This window comes from Bos mutus, chromosome X (assembly GCF_027580195.1).
Source record: "Bos mutus isolate GX-2022 chromosome X, NWIPB_WYAK_1.1, whole genome shotgun sequence".
NCBI lineage: Eukaryota > Metazoa > Chordata > Mammalia > Artiodactyla > Bovidae > Bos > Bos mutus.
In genome coordinates this window covers 111,014,395-111,042,237 of record NC_091646.1, presented here as the reverse complement: position 1 = coordinate 111,042,237, position 27,843 = coordinate 111,014,395, and the positions used below count along the sequence as shown (strand labels likewise).

Genomic DNA, 27,843 nt, shown 5'->3' with positions numbered 1-27,843 from the left:
CTCCTCCCCGGTGTCCGCCAGTCGCGCTTTCCCGCTCTCGCCACCGGTTGCCGAGTGACCGCCGCCTCAGCCGCCCAGCGCCGCTCGGAACTCCGCGCCCGACCATGCCCAACATCGTGCTCTTCAGCGGCAGCTCACACCAGGACCTGTCCCAGCGCGTGGCCGACCGGCTGGGCCTGGAGCTGGGCAAGGTGATCACCAAGAAGTTCAGCAACCAGGAGACCAGGTGGGGGCCGGGCCGGGGAGGGCTCTGGGCGCGCGGTTGAGCGGCCCGGCCGGGGCCGGCGTCTGCCTGAGACCCCCTCTGCGGCCGCCCGCTCCCCCTTCCGGGGCGGGCCGGCCACGACGCGGCCTCCGCGCCACCGCCGCGGCGTCCGTGAGAAGTCAAGGAGAGCGGCCCCAGCCGGGAAGAGCGACCCCCCGGGCGGCCCGCGGGGCTAGGTGGGTGCAGCCAGCTGGAGCCGAATCGAGTGCGGGGCACGCGGGCAGGGACATGGCCCGGGGCGTGCTCGCCCCGGGGTCCGCGTTCCTGCCGGCAGCGCTGCTCCCAAACCCGGGGCGCGCTAGGGAACGTCCCGCCCACGTCCCCAGTCCGGGCGGCGCGCTGGGTTCGCCCGGGGCTGTGGAAAATGCAGCTTCGCCGCGCTCCCGGAGGTTTCTTCCGAGGGCTGTGAGGGTCCGCATGTTGAAAGCTCCCCAGGTGACAGTCCTAAGTTGCTCGGGTGCCAGCTCCTGAGTTATCCAGCAGGTGTGGACCTGCGTAGGGTTTAAAGAGCCTGAGAACTTCAGGGCTCACGTGCTGGGATCCCTTGTGCTAACTTTTCTGCCTCAGAGATGATGGACTTTTTTTTTTCCTTCTCCAGCTTCTTCATCGTCCTGGGACACTGCAGTGTCCAGCAGCAAGGCCATGGCTTGAGTGTAACTGCTGCTCCCCATGTCTCAGGTCCGCAAGAAGCGGTGACCTCCGTTCAGTGAGGTCAGGCTGGTGGCCCCCTCGGAAGCCGGGCCGGGGGCTCCTTTCTTTCCACTTGCCTGCATCCACGCAGCTCTTAACTCATTTCAAGTTGGTCCCATTCCTTCTCCCTCCCCCCTTAAATATCTACCACTATACTCAGTTACTGATCTTTTTTTTTAAGTTACCAATCATTTTAATATCTTTGGCAAAGACCCAGTTCAGCCAACATTTCCAACAAGCAGGGCTGGAACAAGTGTTGGTGAGCTGCAAAAAAACAAACAAACAAAAACAAACAAACAAACAAACCAAAACCCCAAACAACTCCATCCATACTTCCTACCATTTCAGAAATGACCTTGAAATCCTAAATCTAAATGTAAAACCTAGAACTGGAAATTTCTAAGAGAAAACACGGGAGAAAAATCTTGATGACCTTGGCATAGGCAAAGATTGCTTAGTTACAGAGGAGTGGTTGTTATGACAGAGAGAGAAGGTGTTGTTTGCTATTGAGTCAGCTTTTTAGGCTCCGTGAATTCCTTCTTCCATTACATGACCCTGGTGATAATATAAGTGAAGACACATTTGTGAATGAGTAGCAGGTAGTATTAATGCAGGAGTCTTTCAGCTAAAGAATTCCACTTTGCAGAGTTCCATACGAAGTCTCCTAGGATGGTCAGGGTTCTGGCAAAGGATAGTATATTTAGGTTTGAATACGAGAATATTTAGCAGTCCTGTTCAAGTTTCAGTAGCTTTCAGAAGAAAGGAATAACAGTTTGTGTTCCAGAGGTGGTGTCATATAGGTCAAGAAGAAATTATTGTTTCTGAGTATTTTATAATTACCAGGTAATTAGAAATCATGAGGTATCAGAAACCACTCACCATGAAGTCTGGGAATTGCTGTATAGTTATATTTTATGTTTTTAATATCTAGACTATCAGAGGTTAACTTCCTGACTTCCCTCTTTCCCATGAACTGTCTAGGCCCAGAGGTTGAGTTTTTACAAACAGGTCTCCCTGTAATCTGGTAATCTGGTTTTTACTGTGTGGTCCTAAAGATGAAAAGCTTAGAAGGGCGAAAGGAAGAGAAAAATGCTTCAGTTCAGGTCCAGGGGCCCCTTCCTAAATCTCTCCCTGAGCCAGGACCATAAATCTGATTTGGCATCTGCTGGTCCTCAACTCCTCCTATTACCCATTTAAAAAACATTGTCTAATTGGACACAGAGCCTCATGATTTTACCTTCTCATCTCTAAATCATTTAAGCTCCACAGGGAGATGTCAGTTCCAGCTTTCCAGTTGACCATTGAAAGGCTGTGATGACGTCCTAGAACAGCACGGATGATGGCGACTGTAACCCTTTCTGCTGGTCAGTTAACCTGCCCAGAGTGGCTACCTGGATTGTAAGACCCAAAGTCCTGGTTATCTGTTGTGTACGATCGTTATTTCTTTGACTCTCACACTGACTTGAGCAGGGCTCAGTAAGGAAGGCTTCTTTCTGCCCCACGTGTTGGCATCTGGGGCTGGAGAATCCACTTCTGAGCTGGCTGGCTTGCATGGCTGGTAAGTTGGCAGTAGCTTTGGCCTGGCAGCTTGGCTGGGAACCTCTGTACCTCTCCCCACAGGGCTGCTGGAGCTTCCTTATTAGAGCGTGGAAACTAGCATCCAAGCACAAGGACTTCAAAACACAGGAAGTCAGAGCTCCCAGTCTGTGAAGGCCTGGACCCCGAAGTCAGGGCATCAACACTTCTGTCACATTGTGTTGTCAATTGCAGAGTCCTCCCAGGTCCACGGGGAGGGGCCATAGATTGCCCTTCTTGGTGGAAAACATGTTAGTCTGTGGCTGTCTTTTAATTGCCACACCCATTCGTTGTTGGCTCAGATAAACTCATCAGCCTTATTTCAGGATCAGTGAAGAGCAGTGGATGCTGCCTTCTGCCCACAATTTTTGAAAGACCTAGAATAAAGATCAGTCGTGACCATCTATATGAGTAGAATCAGGAATAGCTTTGGGAAAAAGTTGCCATGGTGATCGTACGTAGTTTCTGTCTTCCCCATGGGGATTGAGGTTGTTCCTTAGAAAAAATAGGGCAAAGAAGTTTATCCCCCTGAAATTTGGGGCTAAAAAATCATAACATCAGGAGTTGTTGGCAAACTTTTTCTGTAAGTGGCCAGATAACATTTTAGGTTTCATGGGCCCATAGCAGCTCTGTTGCTGTTGCATCTTACAGTTCTGCGGGTTAGAAATCCATTGTGGGTCAGTGTTCCTTGTGGAGGCTCTAGGGCAGGATCCACCCATTGCTTTCCCAGCTCTTAGAGGCTGCCCACTTTCCTTGGCTCTTGGCCCATTCTTCCATCTTCAGGGCCAGCCACATAGCACATCTCTGACCCTGCTTCGGCCCTCAGATCTCTTTCTCTGACCTCTCTGCCTCTGCCATGTTTAAGGGCCCTTGTAATCACATTGGGCCAACTAGAATAGTCTAGGATAATCTCTCTTGTTTTCAGGTGACTTGACTAGTATTCTTAATTCCATCTGCCACTTTGCTTCTCCTTTGTCCTGTAAATGAACATATTCAAAGGTTCTGGGGATTAGGACATTGATGTCTTTGGGAGGCCATCATTCTGCCCACCACACTATTCTCAGCTCACAGGCTGTAGATTGTCAACCTCTGAGCTATAATACTGGGATTTCGCAATCAACTTCATCTCACATTTGACGCGATGCTCACAAAGGAATTACGTTTAGCTCCTTAGTACTTGAGCTCGAGAGGAGTACATCAGACTCTGTCATATGCTCATCCTGAGGCTGGCATTGTACCTTTTCCATCCATGGCAGAGCACAGAGTACGTGGGAGGCTGACCCACTGTGATCAAAACTATTTCCAGATCATGTCAAATTAAAAAATGGCATTTTTATCTTCTAATTATTTTACTTGAAGTTGGATAGAAGCTTCCGTTGGTTCAGATAGCCTACTATATGGTATTCCAAATACCATTTATATTTCCATTTTCTTTTAGAAATAATCAGCTCTTCCAATACTATTGGGTATAATTGGCTTCTGATCACAAGAGAAAGGGCACAGCTGATTGTATATGTATGCCAGTGTTGTATTCACTCATTCTCTTGTTGAACCCCAGAATCCTACACTTGCAACTTCCTGGCAGGCAGTTTTCAAAGAGTTGAGCTCCTGTTTGCTTTTTTCAAGACACTACCAGAGGATGTCCATCAGCAAAACCAGCAAGTGCACCAAGAGAGGGTACAGAGAGTGGGAAATCAAGGGCAGGAGACAGGGGAAGGGAATCCCCAGGAGGCAGCTGTGTGCAGGCAGGAAGAGAACCCAGGTCAGCCAGCAGAGGGAGGGGGGAGGCGGGGGGGCGAGCCTCCAGCAGGCCGCGGAATAGAGGGCACGCTCGAGGCCTTGACCTTGACATTGTGGGGTTTCGTTTGTTAGCTCAGTTTTGAGGCTGCCATTTGTATTGGAAAACTTAGTAGATGAAGAGGTAGGATCACTTCCTCCAAGGTGAACAACCCACCCCCCAAAATTGTGTACAGAAAGGCAACGTGAACTTGGTTTTCAGTTTACTGTATGGCTTGGCTCTGAATGGCACCGACACAGTTAAAATGCAGCCCTCAGATTTGGTTGGCAGATAACTGATCTGTGCTGGGAGGATGGCGACAAGAGATGGGAGGGCTGTGCTTGATGCAGGGGATGAGATGGGGAAGGGACGGGTCAGTCCTCATGGTCCAGAGTGAGAAGTCAACCCGTGATGCCTAAAATGAAAAATCCAGATGAAGCAATCCAAGCATTAGTGAGGGACTTTGAAGATAAATATGTTAAAACCACATCAAGAGATGAAATTGGCTGCCTCTGGGCTTATTTTATTTGCTACAGGCCTTACAGAATGGTTGGAATTTTTAAAGCAATGTATACGTGTAACAGTAATGAAAGTAAAAAACTAGAATACAGTACTGAGCCAAAAAAGAGTTAATGTAACAGGCCAGAGACAGTTTCTAAAGAGCATATTAGAGTCCCTCGTATATGAAAAAGGCCCCTTTATAGGATGATCCTTGGCTGGCTTCTGGGAACTGAGTTTGCACAAGGTTTCCCCCATTGCTCATGGGAAAGGGTCCCTGCTGAACAGTGAACCATGTGGTTAACACTGAGTCCCTGGCCCCCAAGAAAACCCAAGGCAACGGAGTCTCCAACGAGCTTCCCGGGATGACAGGGCTTCCTCTATGATTGTGTTGTCACAGCTGGTTGCTGGGGGGGAATACACATGTCCTCTGCAACTCCACTCGGGTAAGAAGTGTTGGAAGCTTGTGTCTAATCTGCCCAGACCTTGCCCGTGTGCCTCTTCCCCTTCGCTGATTTTGCTCTGTCTCCTCTCAGTGGAAGATGTCCTACCTTCAAGGACCACCGCCTGCTGAGTACTTGCGAGTCGCAACCGTTAGGGGTGATCCCAGGGAGGCTTAGCTATTAACAGCAGCACCTTCCTTTCCCTAGCGTGGAGATCGGTGAAAGTGTGAGAGGGGAAGATGTGTACATCATCCAGAGTGGCTGTGGCGAGATCAACGACAACCTGATGGAACTACTCATCATGATCAACGCCTGCAAGATTGCGTCGTCCTCCAGGGTGACTGCTGTGATCCCGTGCTTCCCCTACGCCCGGCAAGACAAGAAGGACAAGGTATGCATGCAGGGCAGCTGCTGGAGGAACTGGCTCCGGCTTGATGGCTGCGTTTATTTTTCTCACTTCATACCTCCGACTCCTTGGGAAATGTTGGCCTTCTACTGTTGTGATGGAATAAACATGCTTTCTTGCCCTTATCCAAGGTTTATCTTTGAATCAGCCGTCATGTTTATAGATACAGAAACAGGTAAAGAGTATTTTTGCAGGTCTGAAAATACTCTTACTATAGTCCTTGTGATGAAACTGGTGTGTGTCTTTGTGGTGGGGAGTAGAACTAAACACATACACACACACACACTCTGGTGAGTGTAAAATGCTGATAAGTCCCAGGCAGACCCCTGGATTGTATCCATGTCAGTATCCTGGTTGTGATTTCCTCCCTTAGGGCTGCAAAATGTCACCATGAAAAACCAGGGTAAGGATGCACCATCTCAGCTGTGTGTGAGTCTACAGTTCTCTCAGGATACCAAGTTAAATTTACACCAGTATGCCTTTTTAACACCCCCACAGGAATGAAGTTGGTATTGTTGAATTATCCTTTTTGCAACACTGGCATTGTAGGAGGCCCTGTGAGGTTGTAGAAGAAACTGAAGAAGATATGGTCTCTGCCCTCAAGAAAAATCAGGGAAGGTGGAGGGGAACTTGCAAAGGGATCGTATTACTCTGCTCGGGCTGCCAAAACAAATGACCGTAAACTGGAAGGCTTAGAATGACGGAAATGTGCACCCTCATTGTCCTAGAGGCCAGATGTCAGGGGTCAAGGTGCCAGCAGGCTGCACTCCCTCTGGAGACACCAGGGGGAGCCTTCTTTGCCTCTTCCGTTTCTGCGGGCTCCTGGCATTCCTCGGCCTCTGGTAGTGTCATTGCCCTGTGTCTATGTGTCCTTTCCCCTTTTATAAAAGGATAGTCATTGGATTTAGGGAGTCCCCTAATCCAGAATGATCTCATCTTGATCACCATCTTGCTTTGAAATCAAATTGCAAAGACTTGATTTCCCAGTGGGGTCATAGTCTGAGCTTCTGGGTGAACGTGAGTTTTGGGGTTACCATTCAGCCCTCTATGGGAGCAACACTTAAGCTGTTGCCCTCCTTGTGTTTTATGAATAGATGGTCAGTTCCAAGTGAATCCTTTTAGTTCAGCAGCCAAACTGTTGTCCTGTGATGGGATAACTAGTTGTGAGAGAAACTTTCTCCAGTGCACCTCCATTTGTTTCCAGAATTGATTTTCTGAAACAATGCAAATTTCTCAACAGTGCATAAGATTCCCCTCATGTGAAAAAAGTTGTTTATAAATATGGATTCCTGTAGCAAGGTTCCCGTAAATTTTAACGTCAACTCCTTCAGGTGTGATTTCCAGACTCTGCTGAACACAGCTTAGTCAGTGAATTGCACACTAAAATTTTGATCTCCAGAACTCCATTCTGCACTTGAAATGTGACTCATTATATATGTTAGAAAGGGTTAGCAAGCTTTTCCTGTGAAGGTCTGCATGGTCTCTGTGTTAACTACCAAGCTCCAGTTGTATGACAGAGACAGGATGTAAATGAATGGGCATGGTTGTATGTCTATAAAACATTTATTTATGGACATTGAATAGCAGGTAATTGCCATTGTCATGAAATATTGGAGAGTGTGTAGTATGTGGAAAGGTGTGTGTGTGTGTGTGTGTCTTTCACTTTGTAACTTGGCTTTAGCTTATGTATAGGTCCCATCTGCTCCAGTGAGGCATATGACCTCCCTCGTATCATTTGTCAAGCTGCTTTTATTCCAGATTGATTTGCAAGTTTTATGTGCATTTTTAGCTGCTAAATTTAAATTGATTTCTTTTGTTCCCTTAGTGTAATCTGTCGTCCCAGCTCTTCCTCCCATTTGTGCATTTCCATGGGATTATTCAGCATCTTCATTCTTGTCTATGTCCTAGAGAAGCTAATATTCTGCTACCATCTCTCTTCTACATAACGGGAGGTTTAGTAAATTCTGTATTCTGCCATTTGTCACCAGATTTTCCTTTTATTTCTAGTAACCTTTGCACTTGGCACTAAGACATTTGATACATTACTGCTTTTTCAGTAAATTACTCCTTTTATTATTACTTGGCCATCTACCACTGTGTTAACAGTTTGGAACCCTAGCTGGTTTTTTGGTTTTTGGTTGTCTTTTTTTATCCTAACTTTCTTTTTAACTGATACAAATACTGAGACACCTGCATTTTTTTGTTTGCAAGTATCTGGAACTTACCTCTTGTTCCAAGATTGTATTTTCAAACTTTGTTTCTTCCATTTGATCATCATGATACAGAGACGCCAGCAGGGTCTGTGTGGCTGATCTCCTGCTCCCACAGGAGATGTGAGGTCACTCTTGGCCTCTGGCCTCCACTTGCCATCTTGCTGGCAAAGAGCCCTCCAGAGCCCCCAGTGGGCTTAACTGTCCCCTGAATCTGCTTTGTCTGACTCTCTCTTTATCCAGCTTCCATTGTTGGACGTTTAGATAGGTTTTCTTGTGGAGGCCATTTTGAACACCAGTTTCTTTCCTTTCTTTCACTGTTACTTAGTCACTTTGCTGTCGGAACATTTCTTGGAAACAATACGGTGGGCACTTTTCTCTTTTACCTCAATCAGACAATCCCACGACTTTCTGAACTTAACCACTGGTAGAAGAGACAAGGTGAGCGCTGTCAGCAACACAGAAGCCAGGCCACGATAGCAGTTGAGAGTTGGCACCAGTAGTAGTAGAAGGAACCCAGAATTCAGAAATGGTACGCCGTATTGTTGGAGAAAAACTGATAGCAAAAAAGGAATCACAGAGGGCTGTTTTTCAAAATTTTCAAAGTTATGATCTATTTTCAATGGTCACATTGTTTCTTTTGATTTCTTAACTGGAAAAATTGAGGACAGTTGTGCTGACACAAATTTCTATAATCTTTTCCATTTTTAAAGCTTGTGAAGTTTACGCTTTTTATCAGGGCAGCAGCTAATATGCTGAATGAAATCTGGACTCTCTGGAGAATCTTTGTCCAGACTGGTCTGGCTCACAAAATATTTGATTTTTAACCATTTTTCATTAGGGGAGTCAGCCGTTTTATTTGCAGTTGCTGTACCTTGACTACCTTTGTTGAAATGCCATACTAGTTTTTTCTCTTTCTTAACCATAAAGTCAGTTAAAACCTGGGAATCATTTTTCTTGCAAGATGCAGTTGGGTGTTAAGGCAAATCATGAAAGATGGTCTGAAAATTAACTTCTAAAACAGAGTTTGAAGGAGAGCAGAAAGTATGGATTTAGAAATTGCTCCTGTGCTCTAGCTCTCAGAAGTAAGAATGGCTTGATGCCGTGGAGAGACAGAGGAATCTTTTTGCAGGTTATCAACTTAGAGGAAGTTGATCAGCATAGTGAATCACATTCCCAGTGATGGATTTGTTCTTTTAATTACCCTGGAATTTTGTTAGACTAAGTAACTCTCCCAGTCAGTGGGGTGAATGACTAAGCCTTGGAAACTCAGTGTTCTAGAAATCCTGTTATGAAATATTTATTGAAGAACTGTCACATGCAAGGTACAGAGCTGGGGTTGCAGGTGATGCAGACATCTCCAAAACCAATCCTTTGCTCTTGAGGGACACATAGTCTAGTTGTGAACTATGCATTCTACGTAAACGATCTTCTGATGTCCATCTTTAAGCAGGTGGCTTACGGCGGTCCCACATGGTGGGGGCCAAATGCTGTGTCCCTTTATAATGGACAGATCACTCTCCAGGTGCCTTAAAGTTTGGAGATTGGAACCAGATCTGGAGGATCAGACATACAGGGTCTGCAAAGGTAGGGGCAGATTAAGGGTAAGGTGGGAGTGTGGGTGTAGATGGCAAGGCTTACAGTGTTCTCCAGAAGAGGGAGAGAGGGGGCCCAGAGCCTGCTCTGGGGAGGACCACTCCTTGAGGCTGAGGGTGCAGGGCAGACCACTTCTAAGTAGCTAGAGCCACACACTGGCGGGAGGCTTTTTATCTCAAGGACAACGTGGAACAGAGCAGGGGAGTTACATTGTGAAAAAACCTGAGTTAGTTGAGCAGGTCGAATGATTCACAAAAAATTAGAAAACTATTTCCCCATCATCTCACTTTCTGGAAACATTTACTGTTAACATTTGGGATATTTCCTCTCATTCTTTGTGTGTGGGAAAAAAAAGTGTGTGTGTGTGTGGGCGTGTGAATTATCGTAAAATATAATTTCTTTTTTTAGAAAAGAATGATACTAGAGAAAATAAAAATAATCGGTTCACATTTTGATTTAATTCCTGTGTGTGTTTTTACAGGAATATACTGTATGCATGTCTGTGTATTTAACAGAGATCATTTATTACTATTTTGAATGAAATCTTTGTTTTCCGCTTTTAGGTATAATTGAAACTTACATAACATTGTAAGTTTGAATAAAATCTTCTATTAAGCTTACATTTTCTTTTTTGTTGTATGTAAGAATGCTTGATTTATAGCAAAGTGCTGAACTCTTTCCGTAGGCCTAATCATGCCTGTATAGTCCCTTGGATTGTTTTGACGTGGGCAGAGTTCATGTCCATCACTTATGGTGTGGAAGCTAAAGCTATGAAGAACTTAGGTACCTTCAAGAAGATACAGTGTCACACTGCGGTCTGTTTCTGTAAATATCAGCTGATCCATCACCTTAAGCTGTTCTTTCTTCCTACTGGTTGTTGTTGAATTCGTAACAGCCTTTGCTTCTAGCTGTAGTGCAGAAACTCAGCTTTAAGGACTGACCTTTGGGGCTCTGAAGATGTAGCCCTGCCTCCCTTCAGATATCCCCTTGCGCTGCATCCTGGACCACCAGGTAGCCACACTAGGCTCTGTCCGTCCTTGGATGTGAGTGACCTCTCAGCCTCCATGACGTCACATGGGCTCTTTCTGCACCACTAGTCTCTGCCTCTGCTGGCCTTGCCTTAAGAAGCACTTTCCTGAACACCCGTGGCAGATTCATGTTGATGTATGGCAAAACCAATACAATATTGTAAAGTAATTAGCCTCCAATTAAATAAATTTATATTAAAAAAAATTTTTTTTTAAATTGCTCAGTTGTGAACTTAAGAAAAAAAAGAAGTACTTTCCTTAGAGGGGCCTCTGACAACTAATGTCTTTTAACTTCTTGTCCTTCATGCTGTTGTCTGTCTGTGTCTCTCTCTGTCTCCCTCTCACTTTCTCTCTCGGTACCTTTTATTCTACCTAGTTGTCACAATTGGAATTACATAAATTGTGGTATTATGTGTATTTATTTTTAATTTTTGCTTCTTTGATATTTGTTTTCTGTATCCAGTGTCAGGCACACTGTCTCCCAATAATAAATAATTAGTATTTGGTGAATAAAACTGGGGTGAGTCTCTTTTGCTGTTATAATCTATAACTTTCTTTATTAATTAAATAATTTAAATTACTAAATTCAAATTACTGAGGAATTAAATTATTAATGTTACTTCTCTTTACATGTAATAACACATCTGTGATTCATCTTTCTCCTGTAGATCTCAGTGGGAGAAATCTGAATGTCGCCATCTCTCCCTTATTATAAAAGTTGTGCCTTTGTATTTTAGAGTCGTGCTCCGATTTCAGCAAAGCTTGTGGCCAATATGCTCTCTGTCGCTGGAGCGGATCACATCATCACCATGGACCTGCATGCCTCTCAGATACAGGTTCCAGCATTTTCTTTGTTGTTCTTGGTTATAGTGAGGGCTTAATGCAAGTGGTTAAATCCTAACTCTCTGTTAGGTTAGTTTTCAAAGGAGGTAACACTACTTGTGTTTTTAAGTTTGTATATGGTGACTCTGGGATTTTCGTCTTTTTTACCGAACTTAGATAATTTAACATTGATATCGCCCATCTCCACCACCACCTTGCCTCCACTCAATTTTGGAGGAGCAGGAATGGCTTCTTGGTAGTAAACTCTGTAATTCTACCTCAACCTTTGCCAATAATTAGAATGGGAGAGTTGTTAAGTTTTTAAATACTGTTCATAACTTAGTTCCTTCATCTATAAAACAGGCCGAATTACAGTATGCCTGCCCTGCAGTACAGTGAACTGTGAATTATTTGGCTTACAATAAGATGCTTAAGATTAGCTTTAACCAAATCTTTCCCCCACTTATCTACAAAGACAGTCTCCTTTTCTTAGAATAGCGGTGATCATAGGGTAATAGACCATGTCCCCAAAGATACCAGCTGAACCAAAATCTGCTTCTGGAACGTATCTGTCTTTTGATTTAATTCCGTTTGAATTAAGAAAAGGGAGTCTGTACAGACACAGAAAAGAAACTTAATAGTTACCAAAGGGAAAATGTGGGGGGAAGGATAAAATATAAAATAGATATACAACAAAAACCCACTGTATAGCACAGGGAACTATATTCAGCATCTTGTAGTAACATTATAACAGAAGAGAATCTTAAAAAGAATATATATATATATATATATATATATATATATATATATATATCTGAATCACTTGGCTGTATACCTGAAACTAACATAGCATTGTCAATCAACTATACTTCAGTTACAAAAACATTTTTTAAAAAAGAAATACAATGTATACTTCAATTGAAAAAAATATTTTTAAAAAGAAGTAAAAGGGGAATCTGTTGAAAAGGCTTCTTTTGAATAAAAAATTCAAATTTTATTTCATTGCAGAGAAGATCTTTTTTAAAAAGCCCTGTTATAACATGACACCCACTTCTCCCTTTAGGGCTTCTTTGATATCCCCGTGGATAACTTGTACGCAGAGCCTGCGGTCCTGCAGTGGATTCGGGAGAACATCACTGACTGGAAAAATTGTATCATTGTTTCACCTGACGCTGGGGGCGCCAAAAGGTATTGCACAGGCTCAGGTGGCACGAGGCAGGTTTCCGGGTTTGCTAACTGCTTTTTCCTTGCTGTATGTGTTAGGTAAGGAAGCATGTCTTAAATGACTTACCAGTTTATTTTGCAGATGACCAAGTAAGTAACCAACAGGCTTCACCTCCAGAGCAGAGAGCTGTCATCTTTAATATTTCATCACTCAGGAAAGAAAAAAAAATACACATAGACATTTATTTTCAGCAAAGAATGTTCTGAGTTTTTAAAAAGCTTTTATTTCTGGTGATAGAAGCCATGAGCCTAACTGGAAAATAAGGCTTTCACTTCACAACACAACTGACCAAGCTTGGCCTTCTTACTACAAACACTTAGCAATGGAAGCCAAAATACAACAGTTTTAAAATCCCTGTCGACAGAGCAGCCCGAGAGAAAGGGAGATGAGTGAGTGAGTATGTGAGTGAGTAAAAGTCGCTCAGTCGTGTCTGACTCTTTGCAACCCCATGGACTATACAGTCCATGGAATTCTCCAGTCTAGAATACTGGAGTGGGTAGCCTTTCCCTTCTTAACCCAGGGATCAAACCCAGGTCTCCAACATGGCAGGCAGATTCTTTACCAGCTGAGCCACAAGGGAAGCCCAAGAATACTGGAGTGGGTAGCCTATCCCTTCTCTAGCGGATCTTCCTGACCCAGGATTCAAACCGGTGTCTCCTGCATTGCAGGTGGATTCTTTACCAACTGAACTGCCAGGGAAAGGGAGATAGCTGTGGCCAAGAAATAAAAAAGGCTGAGAGCTGCGCTCAGGGTGACCTGGGTGATGGGTCGGATCCAGGAAGAGACGGGTGGCTTGGCAGAGGCTAGTGCCCACAGGGGAGCCTCCGGAGAGAAGGGAGAGGGCAGGGAGAAAGGCGCCACCTGCGAGAGCGCCAGCTCAGGGTCTATGCTACGGCTGGATGTGTGGTGGGATTTGCACTTGCACCCTGGTGTGGGGGTCCCAGTGCTGGGAAAATGGACCCCAGGCTGCAGAACGGCAGAGGGAGAATTCCAGAAGCCCAGCTGTTCAGGAAATACTCCCCGCGGAAGACCACCTCATGCGATGAAGACCACCTGATGATCCAAGTTAGGAAAGCGAGAGGGTGCAGCCCCCGGAGAGCCCGAGCTTGCAGATGACTGGGCGGCGGGCAGCCTACCTCGTGGGGCCACAGAACAGTGTTAGGCTGGAAAAGGAGGATGCTGGCCAGAAACTGGCTTGGCACTAAAAGCAACAGAGCGCAGGCACGCTGAATGGCCTCAGGAAGTGTACTGAGCAGTCAGTAGAGACAGTTAAGGATCAGGGTGAAGGCGGTGGAACGCAGATTCGATAGAGTGCTGTACTGTGCGCCGAGACTCCGGACTCGGTCCCCGGGTAGAAGCACACAACTGCTTCTCTGGTGGGGAGAGGGCTCTCCGTTAGGAAGGGCGACGTGAAGAGAGCTCCGTCCACAAACTTGTATGGCCTTATCTTTTCCCATCCCAGCCCCCTCCCGTTTTTTTTTTTTTGGATGAGGTGATGTGTCCCACCTCTTTCTTGAGAGGCCTCTATTGTTTCCAGTCTTTCCAATAGCATTTGGAAATGCTATTGAAACATGTATCTCCCTTTTTATTTCACACAGATGATAATACGCTGCACATACTTCTCTGTGTTTTTTAAAAGTGTGTTCCACCTTAGCAAGCGTTCCACAGCTGTGCAGGAGCCCGGCTTTCTTGGTTTTGGCGGCTGGGTAATAGGCCCTTGTGTGTAGGCGTAGGGATTCCTTTAGCCAGTCTCATTCCTCTTGAGTTGGTGCTGTTGTTGGTGTTCTTAGGCACGTTCCTGCAGCACGACACTCACTTTCACGTTTCCTATACATGTGCAAGTAGTGGAAGTACAAGTGTTCCTAGAACTACTGTCACCAAGTCCAAGAGCATGAGCTATTTCGGTTTTGATGGACAGCGGCAAAATTGGGTCTTTCAAAGAAGATAAAACATTGGGATCAGCAGATAAAACTACTGTGTATAAAATAGACAAGCGAGAACCTACTGTATAGCACAGGGAAGTATATGCAATATCTTAAACCATAATAGAAAAGAATCTGAAAAAAAAATAAATATATATATACACACACACATATGTATAACTGAATCACTGTGCTGTACACCTGAAACTAACACACCATTGTAAATCAAGTATACTTCAGTTAAGGAGGAAAAGACCAGTTGACATTCCTGACTATGCATGCCAGTGACTTCGTACACAGGCTCATTTGCTCAGCACTTGATCAAACTTCTTTTTACTTTACAGATCAGCTGAGTGGTACAGGGCATGTCTTCCTGTTAATTCCAGTTGCTGTGCATAAGGTTGAGCGCTCTTTCCAGCATGTTTATTTTTTGTTCCTACCTTTTGCTTGTTCTATCAGCTGGAGGCCTCTTCCTCTGGTTTGTTAGAAGTTCTGTGCAGGCAGGAAGTGACATCTTTGCTTCTCTGTGTAGCAAATAATTCTCCAAGTTTTTCACTTCTTGTGTTTTTCTTCTCTGCAAGACTCTTAAAACATTCTTATGTAGTCATATTTATCTCTTTTTCAAATTATGGCTTCTGGGTTTATGAAAGATTCACCCTTAACATTTTTCCTCTCCTCTGATTTTACGTATTTTAAGGGTTGCTTTTTTCCTTTTTAATATTTTGATTTTTCTTATTTGGAATAAACAGTGAATGAAGAATCCAAGTTCCCCTGTTCCCAGCTATTTAGATTGTCCCCAAACTGTTAAGTAATCAATTCTTTTCCCTTTGACTTGAAGTACCATCTTTTATTATATGCCAAGTTCCCTCATGCACTTGCTAACCCCTGCTAAAAAAAAAAAAAATAATAATAATAACAGAATCGGCTAGCTAGGCCAGCAGCAAGATGTTGTTTTTGTTCAGAGCCCCTTCAGATCAGTTCCACTCAGACTACCCTGCTGCTCCCTCTCTGCTGGGAAAGGCAAACTTTTTAAGGGTGTGCATTTCAGAATTCTTGTCACCTCTGTTTCTTTTCCCTTAAATTTTTGCTACACATCTCGCATATCCTAGAGTAAGCTATTCCCCAACCAACAAAATAGCCTCGCAAGTAACACATGGTACATGCAGTTGACATTATCTGTGACTTCTTTGCTTGATGTGATAAGTTGTTTTTCACACACACAGACAAAAATAGGTGTCTGAGAAATTGGGACTTGTTGCTGTAGAAAAACCTTTGAAGCTTAATTTGTTCCAGGTAAAACTTAATATCACCACAAGAGGTCACTCGTGGGTAGTCTTTGAAGCTGAGAAAAAAGTAGACCTTAGGAAGGAAGCACGCCACTGTTGATATGGTCAATATTCACATAAAACTGGTTCAGGAAGTTGGTGCAACTATTTCAGATTTTCCTTTTTTTTTCTTTTTCTTCTGTAAAGACTGTAATGGTGTATCCAGAAGAAATAGAAATTGAACTATGTATTTTTGTTGTTGTTGTTCTAGCTTTTTCCGCCTGAGATTTCTGTATAATACCCTGTCTCAACAACTGTATGTTAGGAATAGGCAGTAAGTCACAGTTGTACACCTGGAAGAGAAGCATTGGAACCTGTGGAGAAATAGGGATATTGTAACAACCCTGGAGCTTTTTTGCAGGAATAGTTTCCCTGATTTTCTGCTTCTGACGTTGCCATTGGGTACCTGAAGTGCCTGGGGCTCCCCACTCATGTTCCATGCCTTCCTCTATCCCCCTGACCCCCACCCTACCCACCAAACTGCATAGCTCAGCTTCCTTCCCACTCGGGCCGCTGCGCCCCCTGCTGGTGTGTTTATTCACAGACTCAGGAGAGCAGATCCCCTGGCAGACATGTGAACACAGGCCATGCCACCTTCACCCCACGTGGTGGTGCGTCCCCGTGTGAGGCTGTGGACCTTGGCCCTGCCCTACCGAGGTCTTCCTGATCCTTACATAGAAACAAAATTTTTATATGCTCATATGTAAGGTGTTCAAGAGGCTTTTCTTGGCAAAATCTGTTTTATGTTCTGAGAAACTAGCTTTCCTTAATTGGAGTTTAAAGAGCACATCTTTTATGAAATTGGCATAAAGAGAGTAGTATATGTTTTAAGGCGATTATGGGGCAAAATTTTTGTCAGTGTTCAAATTCTATTAGGTATACATACCTCTATGTATATAATATGTATAACTTTGTCTACCACAGTTACAAATGATACCAGTTGTTGTATGTTCTCAGAAACAAGCAGGGGTAACCCATGGTACACAGTCCCCTTCCTGCTGCCCTCTTGGCCCCAGAAAGTGGGTTCTCCTCAATGATTGGGCCGGGCTCTACTTGGTCACCATTTGAGGAGGACACAGTGAGTGGTGCCAGGACTTAAGCATCCAGAGGTTGTATCCTCTAGTGACTGCATACTAAATTGGGTTGTGTCTGAGTCTGTGTTTTGGTCCTTCAAAAATTTTTTTCAGCTGCATTGCATAATAAGAGACTGTCATTTTAAGAAGTGAAACAGGATATTTCATGTTCCCTTATGTCAGTGGGATTATTTTATGCTAAGTTTCATCATGGAAGTCTGTTCTTCACAGGAAAAATGTAGAATGCCCCGGGCTCAGCAGCAAGCCTAGCCTGCCAACTTCTCCTTTAGCCAGTTCAGGCCTTTCAGGGCTGATGACTTTGAGCATTTGCTGTAGATGGGCAGAGGCTTGGACTGTGATTACAATCTCAGAGGCCTCAAGTGCAGTCAAGCCCTTTGTCATAAGCCTTCAGCTTACGTGGCTTCGCTAAACAGGACTTTGTCCCTCATGGCTGCTCCCCAAACTGAGCAGTTAGTACTTTCTAAATAATTTACTTTCATTTGGGCCTCTGACTTTACAAGATGCCCGTAAACACCAGCCTGTTGAGTGTCAGGAGTTTTAGACCGTGGTCAAGGCACCCTGGCTTTCTTCCCCAGCTGCTCCAGGCACAAGGCCATGTCCTGGCACATTCCTCCGTGTTGGTTGCTTAGCACATACCCCACACCAGGCCTGGCTTTTCAGGCGAGGCCTGATTCCTGCATTATCTTGAGTGGGGCTAGTTACAATAGTCCTAAAATGCAGCTGTGAGAAGCACAGTCTTTTTTGTTTTGACAATATTTGACACATCTGTTTATTTTTTTTTTTTCTTATTTTGTAAACCGAGAGTTTTCTAATGTAATTTTGGGAATATGTTTTCAGACTTCAGCTGTAATTCTTTTCCTTCTTTTCCCTATGTATCTTTTTAACTTTTAATTTTATGTTGGAGTATAGTTGGCTAACAGTGTTGTGTTAGTTTCAGGTGTACAGGAAAGTGATTCAGTTATTTATTTACACGTTTCTATTCTTTCTCAAATTCTCTTCCCATTTAGTTTGTTGCATAATATTGAGCAGAGTTCCCTATGCTATACAGTAGATCCTTGTTGGTTATCCATTTTAAATACACCAGTGTATACATGTCCACCCCAAACTTCCTAACTATCCCTTCTTCCCAGCCTCCCCCCAACCCCCTGCAATAACCAGAAGTCTATGTTCACTAAGTCTGTGTTTGTATATGTCTTTGAGCAGGGTCACGTCAATCGCGGACAGGTTGAACGTGGAGTTTGCACTGATTCACAAGGAGAGAAAGAAGGCGAATGAAGTGGACCGGATGGTCCTGGTGGGCGACGTGAAGGACCGCGTGGCCATCCTTGTGGATGACATGGCCGACACCTGTGGCACCATCTGCCATGCTGCAGACAAGTATGAGGGTGCTTCCGGACCCTTCAGGAAAGCGCTAGGCCATCTCATGAAGAAAGGAGAAGCGTCAGCTGCTAAAAACCGAGCTCCGTCCTCCTAATTATTACTGACTGCTTAGTAGTGGATTTTCAGACCAAAGTCAGTTTCTAGGCCCATTTCTTTTTGTCTTGGTAGGGAAAAAACCGTGGTCCTTTATGGCCTGGTGTTTGTTTTCAAGGTTTTACTTGCAGTGTATTTTTTTAAAAGTTCAGAGAAGAAGCTTCTGAAACTGAGCAGAGGGGAAAAGACAGTCTTTCGGCCTCTTTAGGCCCTCCCTTCCTTTGCTCGCTTTCACTCCAGCTTTCTCAGCTGTGGCCTTCCAGGGGCTTAGAGCTGGGCTATCCTACCTAGGAGCCACTGCCCACCTGTGCATGGCTGCAGAATGCATGGACTGAGATGTGCTGGGAGGGTCCAGTGCACAGAAGGTTTCAAAGACAGAGCAAAACTAAGAGTGTAGAATAGCTCACCTTTTTGTATTGATTGTATGTCAACATGGGACGTTTTGGCTTTGCTCTTTTAAACCTGGGCAGTTTTGTTTCCTAGGAGACATTTGACAATGTCGGGAGACATTTTTGGTTGTGACAACTGAGGGGAGGGGTGTTGCTATTGGGTAGAGGCCAGGGATGTGTGCTGCACAACAAAGAATTGTCCGGGCCCAAAGCCAAGGGTGATAATCCCTGATGTAAGGAAATATAAAGTGTTTGGTCAGCACATAGCTTAAAAGATCATGTTTTAGACTAATAAATGTGAGTGAAATTGGTTTCATGTTTTCCTATATGGAACACACTATTGCTTCTAAATTCACACAAAGGGGAGAATGTTTCAAGAATATTTGTGTGCACTTAACTTTTTTGTCTTTTGTTTTATAGACTACTCTCGGCTGGAGCCACCAAAGTGTATGCTATCCTTACCCATGGGATCTTCTCTGGGCCAGCTATTTCCAGAATAAATAATGCTGCCTTTGAGGCTGTTGTTGTGACAAACACTATTCCCCAAGAGGACAAGATGAAACACTGCTCCAAGATTCAGGTACTGGCTACACTGCTGGCAGAGCCGTGCAGTGAGACACTTAGCTCACATCCCGAAAAATAGCATTGCATCTTGCATGTGTGACCCCTTGCTAAGGCAGATGTTGGCAGAGGTTGTAGCTTCCTGTAATGGGAAGGTCTGATACATGTTAGATAATCTGGGAAAACCTGGGGTCAGCAGAGGTCAAAGTTATAAAGAGTAAGTGAATAAAGCCACAGTAAAGACCATTAAGAAACAGACTGTGCTAAAGCTAAACAGAATTACCGTATGATCCACCAGGTCCGCCTCTAGGATTATTCCCCTGAATCTGAAAACGGGTGTTCAACAAAACCTTGTACACAAACATTCATAGCAGGCCCTAGTCGGAATAGTCAAAAGGTGGAAATGACCAAACTATCCAGCGCCAGTTGAATGGGTAACCAAAGTGTGGTCTCTTCATACAGTGAAATATTCCTCAGTCTTAAAAAGGAAGGAAATTCTGACACATGCAGTAACATGGATGAATCTTGAAAATGGTATGCTAAATGAAAGAAGCTAGTCACAAAAGGACAAATGCTGTGTGATATTTAAACTAGATTCCACTTAACCTGAGGGCCCTAGAGTAGTCAGACGCATAGAAAGGGGAAGTAGAGTAGTGGTTGCCAGGAGCAGCTTTAGGGAGTTAGTGTTTAGGGTGCAAGGTTTCTGTTTGAAATGATAAGGCTGTACCAAGGGTTTACTCCTATCCCTCCTGACTTGGGGGCCCCCAGAGAGGTGGCAATGATTGCTGTACACCAGTTGACCTGAAATAAGTCGAAGGGTTTGAATTCTTGTTTGGCCTCTGTAGCTTGGTGAACCTTGGCAAGTCCTTTCATTGCTGGAAGCCTCCATTCCCATCATTAGAGCATGAAGATGGATCAGAGTGATCCACCTTGTGATTTCTCATCTATCAGGGAGCAACACAGTTCATTTGGCCCCAGGAGATTTGTTTGAAAATGGTCAAAATAGCTTTGCCTTAGATTTTCATGTCTGATTCTCAGTAGTTGAGAGTCAGTAAATTAAGGCCTCCGGGCCCAATCCAGCCCACCATCTGCTTTTGTAAATAAAGTTTTATTGTAACACAGCCATGCCTATGCATTTATGCATTGTCTGCTGCTGCTGCTGCTAAGTCTCTTCAGTCGTGTCTGACTCTGTGCGACCCCTTAGACAGCAGCCCACCAGGCTCCCCCGTCCCTGAGATTCTCTAGGCAAGAACACTGGAGTGGGTTGCCATTTCCTTCTCTAATGCATGAAAGTGAAAAGTGAAAGTGAAGTCACTCAGTCATGTCCGACTCTTAGCAGCCCCACGGACTGCAGCCTACCAGGCTCCTCCGTCCATGGGATTTTCCAGGCAAGAGTACTGGAGTTGGGTGCCATTGCCTTCTCCATTGTGTATGGCTGTTCTAATGCTGACCTTGGAGTTAGGTGATTACAGCTGTATCGTTAGATGCTGTGGTATCTGTGTTTTCAGAAACCGAGAGACAAAAATCTTCTACGCAATGATTGAGTAAAAATAATTTAAAAACAACAAACACCCAAAGAAAAGGATGTCTCTGGTTAACAGCAGCCCTGAACAGCCTTTGAAGTATCTACACTGAAAAATCTTACTTCCAGGATCCCTCACCCAGGATTGTACTCTGAAGACAGGCACAAACTGTCCTCTCAGAAGAAGTGGATGTGGGCTGGGGGTTTACAAGTAGCATATCTTATGTGCTGGAGAAAGCTTTTCTAGGCTTTCTGGCTTCTATGTTTCTAATTAAACATCACTGAGATGTCCCACTTTCCTCTCCCCTTTTCTGTCTTTCCACTGGTGTTTAGGTTATTGACATTTCGATGATCTTGGCTGAGGCGATCCGAAGGACCCACAACGGTGAATCTGTGTCTTACCTGTTCAGTCACGTCCCACTGTAAAGATGTGAGGTGTGGAGCAAGCCTGGTCTGGCTTCTAACTTGCGTGCATTTGTCTGATTTTTTTAGCTTTGGGACTGAGCAGTTATGTTAATACGAAAGCATCAGGTCTATGTATACTCCAAGGCCACTGTTTTCCCCCTCTTAAAGATCTCAACCATTTATTTTCACTTTAGTGAGGAGGGCAGTGGTTATTTGATCTTTTAAGTGAACAGTCTTAAAGGAGAAATGTTTTTGTTACCTTGACTTGTTCTGATAAGTGACTTTTCCCCCCGCCCTTTGTTCTGTCAGTACTTTGAGGCCACAACTTTCAAGTTTATAATTTCATTGTGGAAGTTCATAGTTTAAGAATTTCGGGGCTACCAAAGGTCACTTCAGATTAAAGCCTTTTTGTAAATATAAAATGATAATGTCTATGGACATTTGGGTGAAACCCTGTAGAGAATTAGTCTTTCACTTTTGAGTGAACCTTAGAGAATTAATAATACCCTGAATTTTGAATATTTGTTTTTAGTGGTCAGGTTTCCAGGAAACCATTTTGGTCATTATGCTTAATTAGGATGAAATGCATCAATAGCTGAAGATGGCCACTGGCATGTTTATTTTTGGTAAACAATAGACACCTCAGAAGCAGTGTATTTTTTTATTACCACTTCTGAAAAGCATGACTGTCACTTTTCATGAAATACACTGTTCTAAAATTCCAAAAGTTTGTTCAGCAATAGATCTGATTGAGAAACTCTTTTAAGATAATCTCCAGGTTCGGGGTCACGTTCAAGCTCTGTCCATCCAGATGCACCTCATGTCCTGCCATCTTGTTTTTTTTTAACGTCCTGTTTTTAGCTCTAACTTTTACTCTGCCTTTTTCCTCAAGATTTTTATGTTATGGCTCTCCACTGCAACAAGGACTTCTTCCCTAAGTCCTCTTAGCTTTACTAGTCCCATCTATATTTTGCTTTTGACATGATAAAAGGGTACATTTTTGGTGGGTGCCTCCAAATACACGTTTAAACGTTATCTCCTTAGTGGTGACCTCGTGGTTTTTGGTCTTTTGTAATCACAAGTAGCAGACCTTCTAGGCAATAGATTATTTTAGCTAAAGCTGTTACATAGGTGAGAAGGGCCTACCAAATAAAGGACAAATAGGTAAGCATTAGTTGCTCCATGAAGTGAATGTTCAGTGGTGGCCCAAGGAGTGATGGTGGAGGGAAGAGAGCTTTATTCACAGGTGACCTTTGACGGCTCCTGAGTGAGGTGCCCCCTCCTCGGTGGCAGGCAGCAAGCAGCAACTCTGAATTGTACTAAGGGCACATTGGTGGACAACCAGCTGAGCGCTTCCACCCACAAAAAAGAAAACATGCCTCCATAGACAAAGCCCAGGAAAAAGAAAGAAAAGTCTCCTCCTCCTGCTGGATCTCAAAACTCAGAGCAAAGTCTCGGATCTAAATTCAGTGGGTGGAAAAATGAGGTCTCTTTAAATTATTAACAAACCTGAATAGCAATCTTTAAGATTCCAAACTTCATCACAGCAGAGGTTAAATCAAAGTTTTAAAGGATTGTTTTAATCATTGCAGAAACTAGCATTTTGCTGTACCTTAAAATGGCTAAAGTCACCTATGCAATACATGGACTCTATCTAGACAGAGTTGATTTGAGATATATAAAGAGTCCATTGAGATGTATGTAATTATTCTTTTTGACAAATGAGTGATAATCTGTATTTCTTCAATTTCTGTAGAGTGAAAATGTAGTTATGAATGCACGCAGCTAGACATCTTGGCATCCCAGCATAGACACATTAACAGTGACTAAAACCTGTTGATTTAAAGCAGTGATTTCATTGAAGATTTAGTCTAACACATAGATCTAAATGTGTTATAGAGCTGACATATAATTTTAAAATTCATTTTCAAAAATGATATTCAGATAAAGATATTAAGAAAGTGATATTGTCATTCTCTGAATTAAGAGCTGATTGTTTCCACGGTTATTTAGCTTCATTTTGTATTTTAAAGTACTTCTGGTACATCTGTCAACTAACTAGACTAGACTTAGCCCTACGCAGTGGCATTTGATGGTCCAGTTCAAAGAAAGATGATGAAGATGGCCTTGAGAGCTGCTTCATTTGAGCTCATGCAATCCCTTGCTGCTCGTGCGGAAACATTTCAATGAAACCATCAAACATACTGGTTCTATCCAACTCTGCTGAATGGCAATCGACTTGGTGTACATCTAGCCAAAAAGGGGATCCAGAGAAATATGAATATACCAAAGTTGCTCCATTTTCAACTTAAATTACATCCATCAACTTCAAGAGATTTGTATGATAACTTTCCTGTGGTAGAGATGATTTCAACTAGATTCAGGAACTACATCATTTGCAGTGCTTGTATTGCTTTAGAATATAGGATTCGAAGATCTTCCAACACTGTACTAAAAGATTTCAATAAAATCATGCTCCTCCTTTCTTTCATACCTTGTATAATCATTATGGAGTAATATGTTTTGATGGAGTGACTTTTTTTTTATGGGGTACCTTGAAGTGTTTGCTAAAACATGGCTAGAGCCCAGCATATAAAATTATAGAAAAAGCAGAAGTTCATTGAAGTCAGCTCTTCTCCATTTTGAAGGTGTTTCTGAAGAACTGGTGAGCAGTTTCCTTGCCCCAAAGCATAGTATCTGGGCCACTTAAGAATTCTAGATGTCTCCTATAAAACTGAAGACTGCACTGTGTGTTTTCATATCAGAGTAGTTGTGTTCATAGTTGGAACTGATCAAACCTAAATGTTGGCCCCTTAAAAGTTTTTCACATGCTTTGATTTCAGAAGCACCAGGAAGAGTTTTGTTCTCCCATAAAACAACTACCTGTTCTGTGATGCTTTAAGTTACTCTTGTGGGGACAAAGTAAATTTCTAATTATGGTTCTGCCAGGAAAGTTCAGCTTTAATGTGTGGCTAATGCTGAGAGTGGCACCATTCTGTCTTAAATGGTGCCAGTGAAATACATTCCCAGTTAAATATAAAGAACTAAAACTAAGCCTGCTGCAGAAGATCACAGTTTAAGACAGAACAGGATAGAATGTACTAGAAGGGAGGAAGAAAATTGAGAGATGGAAATATCAAAATCACTTCAACTTGCCAGTTTCACTTCATTAATGCTGTCACACTTCTTCAGAAGTGTTTGATTTCATGTGGTAGGTCCTATCCAACCCACTGGCTGAGTTCCTGGGTGGACGGGCTAAAAGTCAAAGGGGAAGATGCAATACTAAGGGGTTCAGAGGATCGAGTGAGGCTGGGGAGCTGAGAAGGAACTTTGTGAAGGGACTGTTAGCAATGGTACATCATGGTGGGATTCTCCAGAACCAGTGGCTGTACTCCAGCATGGACTGATGCAGGACAGCATAAGGTGTTTGGTACTTACTATGGTTAAGTGAGGATAGCCAATGAAGATGGAGGTCGGGCCGAAACACTACGTTATCCTTTGTGTGTGCTGCATGCAGAAGTCGACAGAGTTGCTCCTTTTCACTGCAGATCGTCACCATATTGGTTTATCTCCTGCACCCCAGGAACACAGCCCTCCACCTTTCCCCTTGCATTCCAGAGTCCACGTTCTGGATTGGTTTGCTCTCCTGAGCTCTTATTTTCTCTTCTGAAAGAGCGTGAGGCTCAGAACCCTCCACCGCTTACTAGAGTTAAAACAACGGCAACAACAGAACCTTTCAGGGCTGGCTAATTACCCCTTTATGCCTCAGTTCCCTTGTATTTGAGACAGGATAATGGTAACTCAGAGGAAGTGCTGAGGATTAAATAAGATGATACCTGTAAAGTACTTAAAACTGATTGTTTTCTACATTAACCTCAACTTTTTAGAATAGGCATCTTATGTCTTCCCCCTGAAAGAATCTAAGGTATGAAGAAGCAAGATTTTCATGCACTTTGTAGATGCTAATCTGTGTGCCTGTGAGCTAGTCACAAACCAGCCGGTCACCCAGGGGTACATCGTCCTGACATGTGACCATCTCCACCAAGGGTGGCATCTCGTGATGACTAGTGGTTGCGTGCTGAAGATTTTTAACTGGGCTGTAAAATGACAGGAATGGATGCCATGTAGTAATGTGAATGGCCAGTTGAAGCCAGTTATAGCCTCCTGATGCCATTCACTATCCCAACATGAAAAAAAAGTGTTGCCCAATATAAACAGCAATTTTCACTGTTTTAAAAGCCAAGTCCTGAAGAAAATTCAGATGAACTCATTCTACAAGAGTGATAAGAGCAAAGCAAAAAATGTGATGCAGTGGGAAGTGCCCTAAATTGGGAGTGTTGCGTTCCAGGATCTGGTTCCTGATATACCAGCAAGCTGTGTGACCCGGGGAAAAGGTCGACAACCACTCTGAGTCTGGTATCTTTGTGAAAATGAGGAGGTAGATGATTGGTCAAGTCCCAGCAGTTTTAATAAGCTGTGACTTCATGCTAGGTTTAGCTGGACTATTTCTACTAATTGAAGGCTGTGGTTCTAATGTGGCAAAGATGGTTCCTTCCCCATCAGGTGAATATCATGTTTGGGCTTGCAGGGGACTTGCTTAGTGTTAGCTCTGGAAGTCCTACATCCCAGGAAATCCTGCAGTCCTGGGCATGCCAGGTTGGTCACTCGAATTCTCTTTCTTCTAACGTGGATGGTTCTGGATTCCCAGCATCACCTTGGCTAAAGGATCCCATGCTCGTGGCTCTGAACTGGCTTTGTGCCAGTTGCAACAAAAAGGAGGCTATATGACAAGCCTAATAATGTGCCAGTGACCTGTGGCATCACAGTTTTTAAAAAAATCCATTGTCAATTACCTGTAGAAGCTGAAGGCTTTAGTCAGAGGTAAAAGAGGGAAAAACGGGTACTCTTAGGAAAAATATTCAAGATCTGACTTGACTGCCAGTCCTTTGGCAGAGCTGCCTTTAAAGCTGTAAGTGACCTTTAGAGACCCCAGGGAACAGTCCAGGTAGAAGGCAGAGAATCCCAAATGTTCACTGACGGACATCGCCCTCCTCTGCTTTGAAGGGAGTATTCAATGTAGTATCTTCCTGCCTCAACACCAAGACTGACCATGAATTACAGAAAAATTGTGAGGCCTTAAACTGAATTTCAGAGAAGGCAATGGCACCCCACTCCAGTACTCTTGCCTGGAAAATCCCATGAACGGAGGAGCCTGGTGGGCTGTAGTCCATGGGGTCGCTAAGAGTCGGACATGACTGAGCACCTTCACTTTCACTTTTCACTTTCCTGCATTTGAGAAGGAAATGGCAACCCACTCCAGTGTTCTTGCCTGGAGAATCCCAGGGACGGGGGAGCCTGGTGGGCTGCCATCTATGGGGTCACACAGAGTCAGACACGACTGAAGTGACTTAGCAGCAACATTGAATTTGTGTCAGATCATCAGAGTGATCCTTTGGGGGCACATTTTCACGTACATTTGCTATATAATGAACTTATGGGAACTTCCTGGTGATCCAGTGGTCAAGACTTCACCTTCCAATGCAGGGGGTGTGGGTCTGATCCCTGCTTGGGGAGTTAAGATCCCACGTGCCTTGTGGCGAAAAAAACAACATCAACAACAGAAGCAATATTGTAACAAATTCAATAAACGCTGTAAAAAAAAAAAAAATGGTCCACACTAAACAAAAAAGAACTCAGAAAGTGCCACTGAAACTCATCCAAGGAACCAAGGAAGGGTCCCAAATTTCTTGAAGTCTCAGAATATCCTGTTTTTAGGACCAGGTCTGTGGAGCAGCCTCCTAAAGTACTGAAAGGGACAGACCCCACTCTGCAGTAACTGTGCACTCATTTCCCCACTGATGGTTTTCATAGCCTACAAAGAGCAGTGTGTCCATGAAGACACAACTCATGGACAATGTCCTGTGAATAAAAGAGCACATGGGGGACAACCAGTTAGCACAAGAAGGCTGGTGTTTTCAGTCAGTAATTCCTTACTGATTTGCGTTGGTGCAGCCATAAACGGAGTCTCAACCTTTGTCACTGGAGGTGTTATATTTGTACAAATTATAGGAACTATAATCCAATAGAAGTATGTCTTCTCTGTATTTTGACTCTTAGGAACATTTTGTTTCAGACAGATGTCAAATGGAAGATTTGTATCTAGAGTCTTCTGGCCTGCCTTGATGGTTTCTTCCACCGGCAAAGTGAAGAAGGGGGTCTCACACTTACTCACCCATTCATTCTTGGTGGAGCAATTGCTAGATCACTGTGTTAGGATGGGCTTCTGATGAAAGTACCAGATAAATGGAACACATCATGGATTGTTTCATACATAGGCATGTGATGTGGGCAACACAGAAGGATGATCGCCACACCCTGGTAGACACAATCCTTCATTTGGAGCAAGGGCAGTGCTGTGGGGTGTTTTTGTGTTTGTTTTTAATATTGTTGGTGTATTTTTCTTTCAGCATTGTAAAAAAACAAATCTGCGATCAGAATTGTTTATGTTGAGCCTACCAAGACGCTCATACCCAGCATTACATGTAAATAGAACAAAGGCAAGCTTGTTTCAAAGGTGCGTGACTACGTCTCTACCAGGTTAAATACCTGCTTTAACA

At 43.7% G+C, this 27,843-nt stretch overlaps 1 protein-coding gene across 2 annotated transcripts; it reads left to right on the top strand.

Moving 5' to 3' along the window:
* PRPS2 (phosphoribosyl pyrophosphate synthetase 2) lies at positions 1–27,843 on the top strand. Of its 2 annotated transcripts, none has more exons than XM_070365532.1 (7): positions 1–226; positions 5,456–5,639; positions 11,226–11,324; positions 12,374–12,498; positions 18,080–18,253; positions 19,159–19,318; positions 27,694–27,843. In XM_070365532.1, exons 1-7 carry the CDS (start codon positions 105–107, stop codon positions 27,826–27,828), a joined length of 999 nt encoding a protein of 332 aa, XP_070221633.1. In that variant the 5' UTR covers positions 1–104; the 3' UTR covers positions 27,829–27,843. The 2 variants fall into 2 exon arrangements, with proteins under 2 accessions (XP_070221633.1, XP_005891084.1); XM_005891022.3 differs by lacking the exon at positions 27,694–27,843 and adding an exon at positions 21,155–23,717 and having other exon boundaries at positions 2–226.

What these genes read in the sequence shown, in the direction of transcription:
- PRPS2 (XM_070365532.1), top strand. Translation starts at nt 105, where the DNA reads ATGCCCAACATCGTGCTCTTCAGCGGCAGCTCACACCAGGACCTGTCC. An exon ending in TTCAGCAACCAGGAGACCAG is followed by an intron (nt 227 to 5,455) that starts GTGGGGGCCGGG and finishes TCCTTTCCCTAG; the next exon opens with CGTGGAGATCGGTGAAAGTG. An exon ending in TGCATGCCTCTCAGATACAG is followed by an intron (nt 11,325 to 12,373) that starts GTTCCAGCATTT and finishes TTCTCCCTTTAG; the next exon opens with GGCTTCTTTGATATCCCCGT.